Here is a 9,864-nt window from a genome sequence, read left to right on the forward strand (position 1 = left end):
GGATATCTGGGGCAATGTAGGTTAGGAAATCTGTAAATCTGTGTTATTTAGCTGATATTGCACACTGCTTTTGGCTGATATTAGGTTTATTAAGAAGATATCCTGCTGGCAAAAGGCAGCATAGTTGACAGGAAGATCCTTGTTTACGTTGTGTTAGAAATAGCAGCCAACTATCACATTTTTCTGTATTATAAAAGAGTAATTCCCATGGGCCTTTCACCTCTATTTTGTCAAATCCCTCCTCACACATATCATAAGACCATCGATATGGAAACACTTAAGCTTTTTCTCTATTGTTTGCTGTCGTAATAATCTCAGTATTTTCCTTGCGTACGATGACCTGAATACATTGCGGTATACTGAACTCTTTATCCTCTTTTTATGCCACACACATACATACATACACACACACACACACACACACACACACACACACACACACACACACACACACACACACACACCGGCTCTTTTAGCTCCAAAGAATTTTAAACCTTCCAATGTCCTGATACTATTGCATTTTTCATTGGTATTTTAAGCAAAGAGTTGTGAGGTCTTAGAAGTCAGCTGGCATTAATTCCTGTGAGGCAGAGGGATTCAACGTCTCCCTGGAAAGAGGCTTAAAAGAAAGTTCTCCTACTTCCAAATGACTAAATTTCTCTTTTCTCACATATATTTTTATATTCCCTAGTGGACAGAAGAACAATAGATACTTGAATGTGAATATTGGTTGTTCTATTTAATGTCTAGTAATTAATTTAATGACATATCTTATCGAGATTTATTTTTATTCCATATGCAAATTTTAAATTCATTTGACTAACCAGAGAAGCTGACTAATTGTCTCATTGTTCTCCAAGGTTGTGGGCAATGGACTGTCAGGGGTGCAGGTGTATACATAATACATCAAGGCAAGAAGAAATACAAGGCAACTGAAATCATTAATGCTGCGATGTGGAAAAAACATGAAATTTAATGTACTTTTCTTTTTCCAAACTACCGTGATAGTGAGCCGGAGACCTGAGTGACCAGATATCACACAACAGAAAGGTTTTTTTTTGCATTAAATGAGACTAAAAGGCATAAATTAACTGGAATATTCTTAATGTGCTGTACAGTCGAGGGCGTATCAAGTGCCGAGGTCTAAAGTCCATTTTGTTTTAAATGAACTTCTCCATTCGCATCACATTTATTCTGGCCAGCCTGGAGAACCAGCGATTAGCATGTGTGTTATTGTGGGATGCTGTTTGAACGAAGCCTAATTTTTGGTACAGGGAAACGGCTGCCGTCTGTGGCGAGCTGATGTCCAGAACGAGGCGGGTGTAGCCTCGCTCTTTGCAGAAATCCAACGCCTTCTGTATCAACTGAGAACCAAGGTTTTTGCGGCGACATGGAAACACCACCACCATGCCGGACATCTCACCGTAACTTCCATCTCCAGCATCTTGGGCGAACTCTCCCATCACTCCTCCGTTCAAGTCATCACACCTCTCGTTCTCATCCCCTGCTTTTTTCCCCATCACCGCCACCATCCCCACCACCTTGGAGCGGTCGTTGGCGCCGTCCTCCGCCACCCAGAAACCGTTATCTGGGTTGTCCAGGTAGCTGGCTTGAATGTCGGCCATGTCTGTGCTCAGCCTCCTCATCATGTAGGTTTCGTAGATCTCATGGCAGCAGTAGTAAATGAGGCCAGCCCATGCACTGCCAAAGAGTAAACCTTGGAAGTAGGAGCTGCCTCCCAGCACATAGCCAGCCATGGAAATGCTCAGAGCAACACCAACATGGTCTGGATGGCTCATGGCCTTGAAGAAGGCCGGGTATACATTTTCAAGAATCCCGTCACGAAAGAGCGACATGACCCCATGTTCATCTGAGGGTCTGTATTCCCTGATGGAGAATTGAACTGTGTGTTGGAGAGGGATAAAGAAAGAGAGGGGGAGGGAAGAGAATGAGAGCTCAGTGAGACTAATCTGTCTGTTGTTGCAATAAGAAATTCCTGCTGGATTTCACAATGAGCTCAATACGCTCACGTAACTTGTTGGAAAAAAAAAAAAAAAAGAAGAAGCATGAATACACCTCTTAGAGAATATTACCTTTTTCATTTTTAATTTAATTCTATTCCATATGAACATAAAAAAAACTGGCATTTGTGTATGAAAACCCTGAGGTGAAAGTCACAATTAAAATTATTATGACATTGTTTCTCTTACAGATTTCGACAGTGAGAGTCACTCTGAAATTCAACACAATTAGGTCTTAAAAGTGGTAATGATGAAAATCAAAGCAAGGTGAGAATCAAGAGGCAACGAACAAAAGGTTTTTTTTGTTTCGAGACGTGTTATGTGTCGTCTAGGCATGTTAGTAGTGCCATTCATTTACACCCTAGCTGTCTTATTAGTGCTCTTGTTCGTAATCAACTCAACAACTTGGAAAAAAAAGAAAGGTATAAAAGATTAACATAATCAGAACATCAACTTACAGTTATTTTTCTGGGCCATGCCGACTCTTTCCCCTCGTCTCTCTCGCTCACTCTGAAGGACTTAATGCTGCAGCTCCGCCTGAACTTAAGCTACAGATTGTGATAATCAGCCATTCACAAAAGGGGTTGAAATTAGTCTGAGCATGCTCACCTATGGGTACACACCAAACACACACACACACACACACACACACACACACACACACACACACACACACACACAGACACTCTCACACACACACACACATTATACCACCTAAAAATAGTGAAGACTTTGAAGCGATGTCTTTGAAGTATGACTACTCATTTTGAAAGATATTGAGATTTCTATAGGAGATTGTACAGTTTGATTGAGACGACGGCGATTTGAGGGAGCGTGCATTAAGTTTAATTGAAATTAATCACAGTGTTGCTTTGATTATGAAATGCACTGTATGTTTTAAAACTTAATTAGCTCAGTCAACAGAGTAAAGAACTCTATCATTGGATTTCTCAAGGAGGATGAGCACAGATCTTGAATATATTAAGTCAGAACACTGAGCAGAATGTGAATTCACTGTTCGTTCAAGCTCTTCATAGATATTTCCAAGAATAAAATGTTCTTATTAACCTCTTTTTTTTGAGAGCTTCAGGTTTTGGCGATGTCCTCTCAGGAAAACTATGGTGGATCTCCACACCGCTTCCTCTCCCCTGCACTATAAGGTGAAAGTAAAATTAATATTGTCTAGCCCCTTGACATAAAAGTGTCCTATGGCGTCAGCGACAGTGTCTTGTGCAATAACCCGGTGGCCCTGTGACATGATTAAATTTCCTCGGCAGGAGAAAGGCCTTTACACCTCTTTAAATCAATAGCACTGCCTCATGAATCTGTGAGTACTGAAAGGTCAAGCAACTCTGGAATTTTCTCAAACCATTTCACATCCACCGTGTGAATCCTGAATTCTGAACCCTGCGAGTGAATCCCCTCCTCATAAACCACTTTAATCACATTTGGCGAGCATATTTATCTCCTCTGTTTACATATCGAGGGCTGTGTGGTGAAAATCATCCACCTTATTACGTAAGGTGCTATGTAATGGTGATTTAAAGGGGACTTATCATGCACATTTTCGGGTCTATATTTATATTCTGGGGCTCTACTTGAATATCTCTGCATGATTTACAGTCAAAAAAGCTCTTTATTTATCTTATATTGGCCCTTCATGCAGCCTGAAACAGGCTGTTTTAGGTCCTGTCTCTTTAAGGCCCTCCTCCCACAAACAGCCGTGTGTTGGCAGTCTTTGTTACTAAGGTTGTTCACGTTGCCCACTCACATATTTCGGCTCGAACATGTGCCGATATATTTGAGAAGTTGACATTTTGAGTAAAGGACGACAAAAAGTATCCTACTACTACTGTTTGTTTACGTAGCATCCCGAGCCCCCGGAAGTCTGCCAAGGGGCAGCTTCCTGAAGCTGGCCAATCAGAACAGAGAGGAGGGGTGTTTCAACAGACAGGAGCAGACAAGCTGAACTGAGGGGCTGCATAAAGGGCCAGCATATGATAAATAAGGAGTATTTTAAACTGTAAATCATGCAAAGATATCCCAGTAGGGCCCCTGAATAAAAATATAGAACTGGAAATGTATGTACCCTTTAAATTAGTCTTTAAAGGCTTATGCAAGAAAAAAAAACTGGTTTGTATGATGTGTTGTCTGACTGTGTCAGAGAGCAAAATGTGTTTATAGTGGTTCTGAACAGCCACACTTGAAGGAGGAGTGGAAAGCCAGCTGTCATAGAGGGGAGAGATGCAATAATTGTTAAAATATAGGGACATTTTCAGACAGTGTGTCCTAGAGGACATCATGGTGTTGCACTGAATTGTGGACATAAAAAGTGCAATGAATAGTTGATGAAATGAAAGAGGAGAGTTTGAGATTTTCCGGTTTGGGAAAGATACAGAAATTGTTGGACGCAGCCCCTCAAATTCTCACTTTGGAAAGGTGTTTTCAGGAGCTGTACCATCCGACCACTTCTTCCTTCAGTATACTGGGCTTAAACTAGACTTCAAAAGCAAAGTACCCTTTAAAATCTATCACTAATGCAGCTTGTGATAAAAACAGAAAACAAGCTTCTTCCTTAAAATTGTAACTTTTCAACTCACCAGGTTCACACATCGTTCAGCACTTTCTTTATTGGCCTTTTCATTTCTGGATAAAGCCATGAGGAATGTTTATGTAAAAGACTCCTACAGTAATGTCTGAATGAGAAAAATGCACTTTAACAGCTTGATGAAACCAGTAATGTTACATAGTCCATGCAAAAAGGGCTCACTTTGAAATAGACTCTTTGCTACTGGGACAAAAAGCAGTGACATCCACATGTCACAGACCTTACAAGGGATGTATCTATGATTCCAGTAAAAGTCATTTGGATTTTTACATTGAAATTATGAATCAGTACAACAAAAAACAAACAATAAATGTCTGGAACCACTGATGAATTATAATAATGTCAAAGGCATTTTATCACATCAACTCAGATTGGAAAATTCTTACAACAAAATCCCCTTCCACATGTGCACGGCAACCCTGTAATTGTTGGGACATTATCCAGAGGAGCTGCATGTGTGAATGTAAATGTCTGAATCAGACAGACCGGACATTAAACGGACTTTAACCCTGCCAGCTCCAGCTCAGCTAGTACATAGTCTGTGTAATGTCCAATTGAGCCCATGTGTTAATACAGCAGTGAATTCTTTGGATACAACCACTCGCTGCTGTAAGTGCAACAAAATGCAGCAGTAAGGGAGACGGTACGAGCAATTTATCAAGCAACTGTTGAACAAGCAGAATATAAACTTAAATACGACAACTTTGATTTCCAGCAGTCAACTACTCTCTCATCTGCAGACGCTGTTTTTCACATGCAACTGGCGCTGGATAAATGCAGCAGGCCAGCTAAGCTGCATTGATTTGGCTGGGCCTGAATGCTCTGCTGTGGAGCTTGCACTAATGGGAGAGAGGACTTCCTGTGATTTCTAAAAGCTGTTTTATTTCTGATGAAAAGCTTAAAAATGCTGAACTACAACCGCAGCTTACTTTTTGCCTTATGTCCTGCCTTCTGCACCCCTCACCTAAACCAAACGGAGTATTTCCAGTAGGTGAGAACACGTCTGACACGGACAATCTCCTGCTGTGTGTTACGTGTGTGAAAGGGCAACTCTGGAAAATGTCTGGAGTTCATGTGTGAAAACGGCTAAAGCTGGTTAGACAAATAGTTCCTTGAATAAGTACAAGCTGTAGAATTAATCAAATCATATTTGAGCATCATGAAAGTGTTATGGTATTAATTGCTTGAGTACATAATACTATATCATTACAGCCAATTGTGATGACCCCTGTGGTTGCTGAGTGATTCACCTGTCTGTCTGCTCTCTTTGCAGGTGCTCATTAGGTGAACCTGGAACACCTGAGGGCCCCGGTGTGTTCCCAAGTTATATAAGTCCTGGCTGCAGCACAGCTCACTCTCTCGCTGACTCTCTGCTGCTCTGCTACTCCTACTGCAGCTCTCAGCTCCTCCTTGTTTAGTTATGCTGTTTTAGTTCATTCTTATGTTCTTTGTTTTGCTCTCACACACACATCCTCCACTCGTGCACAACACCACACACACTTATCATTCCGTTAAATCATTTCATTTGGTTTTAATTTTGTTAATTGGCTCAATAAAATTATATATTGCGTTATTGTTTCTACACATAGATATATCTACATACTGTGTAACTTTAAAATTATATAAACTCACCAGCATTTAAGATGTTTATTATTGATGACAGCAGCAGTGGAGGTTGTGTGATTCCGGTGTTAACTGAGCTACGGCTAGGTTGAGAAGTGAATTTGAAGATAAATCCACTTAATCCCAAAAGTTTAAAAAAATAAACTCCTCCTGCCAGTAAAGTGGTCTGGATCAGAGCAGAATCGGGTAATTATTCCTCTAGAAGATGAGACAGCAGCAATGTAGGACTCTCTGCTCCCCGGCTCTCTCCTCCAAAGCAAGCAGTGTTAAGCAGCAGCTCTGTCCTCCGGTCCAGCCCCGCCATATGCACAAATTTTTCACCCTTAGTTTACCCTAGTTTAATTTAGCTGGGTCCCAGCTGGCGCTTGTGTGAAAAACATGGCGGACCTCAGGAAATTTAGTGGGTGGAGACTCAGATAGAGGCATGGATGGGAGGTGGTACAATTTCAATGAAGCCCCAAGTGATGTAAGAAGGGGCATCAAACCTGAATGGCTTGTTGAATCACAAGAGCAAGCCAGCCCACACCAAACAGACCGGGTTGTCTTATTTCATATTGAAATACTTTAACAGCTTGTTAACTAATATGTGTATTAGTGAGCACATCAGAGACCCAAATATATATGCACAAGCCCTGAAAAAGTGAGTTTTTCATAATATGGCCCCTTAATGTCCTGGCTGCAGCACAGCTCACTCTCTCGCTGACTCTCCACCGCTCTGCTGCCGCTGCGATTACTACTGCAGCTCTCCTCATTTAGTATGCTGTTCTCTACTCTACAAGACTCACACTCACATCCTCCACTCATGCACATCACGCACCACTAACTACTGACATCACACTCAATTCTTTAATCAATCTGTTAAAACCTTTAATTTGGCTTTAATTTGGTTAATTGGTTAAATAATGTTCTCTTTTGTTAAAGTTCAACATGGTGTGTCTTTTTTTTTTTTGTTGTTGTGGCCACTTGAGCCAGGTCATGACACAATATTAATTTTACTCAATAAAAATTAGCCAGGAGTCCTTCGGGGTTTATTGCATATTGTCTTGAAACAAAAACAGTTACAGGGAAAACAGGTTAAAGTTGCCCTGGAAACTAACCACTGCAGGCAAACTGCATGCACCACTTCTACTGGGCCCACGAGAACCCAGTGAACTGCATTCTAATTTATGGACATGTACTTGTGTAAAGACTGTAAGGGAAAGAGCCTGCTCAGTATGCTTGTCATAGAGCTACGACATTAAGGGATTAAACAATTACATTATTGAGGTTTTATCCTCATATCCAGCTGCTTGCCATCATTTTGAACGCACCTCCGACAACTTTATTTCCAACCCACTGACTCTCCAGAAACCTTGAATTGAATCTGGCTTACCTTGTGGCTTTTTGTGTCTCAAAAGTGCATGCGTACAAAACTAAAACACTCCCTTGAGATTTCCATTTAGTACCAGCTATCTCTATTATAGTAATGCATTTGCTCTTGTATAGAATATATCTTTGGAAATGCCTCCGTATTTATGATGTGGAAATGTCTGAAAGCGCTATTGTCATAGTAAAACATGTATATTGAGTCAGAGCTGCGATCTCTCTGGCTAACACATAAAGAAACACTGCACCACATAACAGTGATACAGAAAACGTTTGCAATAATAAAGAACCTTTAGATCTCTGTTGAAGTCAATGGGAAAACATACTACTACTTTCTTTTTTACATTATTTATGGTTCATTCCCGCAGTACAAAACCATCAAATGGAGGCCATTTTGTTTACCTCCACTCAAATTTCAATGTTGAATTGAGGTGAAAACATTAATATTTCCATGGAGGGAGAAAGAGCTTATATTCAGATTGTTGTGTCTATTGTTTGAAAGACATGAAATGCCAACTCTGATTACATTTTTATCAACATAATTAGGAAACCTTGATAATGAAGTGGCGAAATGTTGATACTGAACATATCAGTAAAATATTCACTGACACTATTTTATTTGTTTTTCTACAATATCTGCTTTTGCAATACAAAGTTCACTCCTAGCAGCTGAAGCATTATCAACCCTCCTGTTGTCTCACGGGTTTCACAGCAGAGTAAACCCCCTAAATACATTTTTTGTCAGCATGAAATTTGATGACTTTTCCTGATCTGACCGTACCATTACCATTCTGTAAACGTCGTACACCATCAAAGTACAAAGATTGCCTTTAGGGTCTTTTTTGACCCGCCATTTATAAAAATCATTTAGAGATTGAAAGGTTTATAGCAACTACAAAGAACAGTAAAGAACACACATACAGGGAGAAAGAGACAAAAGTGTGTGCTTATGCTTGAGAAATGGAGGCAGGTTTATGTGTAAAGCACATTTTGTTACTTTACATAATACAATAAAATCATTTTAAAAAGAAATACAACATAAAAACATTACAACGTAAACCCCAGACCTCCAGAGACCCCAAAGCCTAATGCTGGTTCACTGTGTGGCTCTTGGTTTTTGGAAATTTGATTATTTAACTATTACTGTTACTAATTTAACTGGTAATTTGCACCAGTATGATACAATATCATCTGGTTCCTGCATTAAGTCATTATCATGTGGCCCTGTCACCTTTTTTACTCAGTTTGTATTGTACTCACATGGTGCTTTTCCCTTAATAAAGTTGTGTTTCATCAAATTACCATAAACTAATTTACATACAAACCTGGGCAAGGTATTCCAGTATTATAATAATAATTTGTTTTATCTCCCAGACTGGTTAATCCAGTAATAATGATCAGGGAACTGAATCTAGTCCTGAAGCTGAAGAAGACAGAGAATGCATCTCCATGCTGTCACATGTGTTAAGTAGGGAAAAAAATAATATATCACATCACTTACAGCAACTAATGAATTATTGTGTGTTCTGTAGCAAAATGAGAGGTGTATGTATCTGTACCGAAAACAGTTTTCTGACTTGTTGAGTAGGAGGTGTTGTTTCTTCCTGCAAAATTGATTTCTGTTTTAAAATGGAGTGAGGAGTCTTCATCAGAGGGATGTGGGTCATTTTTGATGTTTAGGGCAAGTATACAGAATATAAAGACATCAGGAGGGTTAACTGTGCATCATGTAGGACTCCTCTCTAGAGACTGAAAACATGATGGTTTTTATTAGTCTTTGGAGACAAACTACAGAACCAAAAACTCTTTGTGGTGAAGGACATGTTATCCAGCAACAGTGTGACTCACTGACATGTTTTAAATATTTTTTGGACAACAACGGAGGTCTACGGCACAGAGGAATGAGTTATATCAGGCTTTGGACACACACACAATACTATTGTTTCTATTTGTTGACAAGAAAAATATAGAAAATCCTGAGCTACAACCTTTAACCAAAGTGCTTTTGTTGCCTAAACCATTAACCACACACGTGTGGATGTGAACCTCGGTCACTGGGTATCAATTCCTGCAATTTGTACGACCATCATCCACTCCGACCAGCTAACAAACTGCACTGTAAATAAACAGTGCATTTCCTCCACTTGAAAAAAGTTGCCACAAAACATAATTGAGACAACAGCTACATTTTCCTCTGACTTTTGGCAATACAAATTAAAAGTATGCAAACATAATTTCCACATCCTG

At 39.9% G+C, this 9,864-nt stretch overlaps 1 protein-coding gene and 1 long non-coding RNA gene across 5 annotated transcripts; one reads left to right on the forward strand and one right to left on the reverse strand.

Moving 5' to 3' along the window:
* Positions 1 to 968: 968 nt before the first annotated feature.
* Positions 969 to 7,927, reverse strand: LOC121896015 (N-acetyltransferase family 8 member 3). 4 transcript variants are annotated; one of them, XM_042409622.1, is made up of 4 exons: positions 5,880 to 5,973; positions 3,090 to 3,174; positions 2,480 to 2,569; positions 969 to 1,903 (listed from the first exon to the last, which is right to left on the reverse strand). In XM_042409622.1, exons 3-4 carry the CDS (start codon positions 2,496 to 2,498, stop codon positions 1,161 to 1,163), a joined length of 762 nt encoding a protein of 253 aa, XP_042265556.1. In that variant the 5' UTR covers positions 2,499 to 2,569; positions 3,090 to 3,174; positions 5,880 to 5,973; the 3' UTR covers positions 969 to 1,160. The 4 variants fall into 4 exon arrangements, with proteins under 4 accessions (XP_042265556.1, XP_042265558.1, XP_042265555.1 ...); XM_042409624.1 differs by lacking the exons at positions 3,090 to 3,174; positions 5,880 to 5,973 and adding an exon at positions 6,262 to 7,927; XM_042409621.1 differs by lacking the exon at positions 5,880 to 5,973 and having other exon boundaries at positions 3,090 to 3,602.
* LOC121896016 lies at positions 2,217 to 5,987 on the forward strand. The gene is made up of 3 exons (XR_006095888.1): positions 2,217 to 2,288; positions 3,112 to 3,181; positions 5,903 to 5,987. It is a non-coding gene; the product is annotated as an uncharacterized LOC121896016 (long non-coding RNA).
* Positions 7,928 to 9,864: the final 1,937 nt, after the last annotated feature.

This window comes from Thunnus maccoyii, chromosome 4 (assembly GCF_910596095.1).
Source record: "Thunnus maccoyii chromosome 4, fThuMac1.1, whole genome shotgun sequence".
In the NCBI taxonomy this organism is placed as follows: Eukaryota; Metazoa; Chordata; class Actinopteri; order Scombriformes; family Scombridae; genus Thunnus; species Thunnus maccoyii.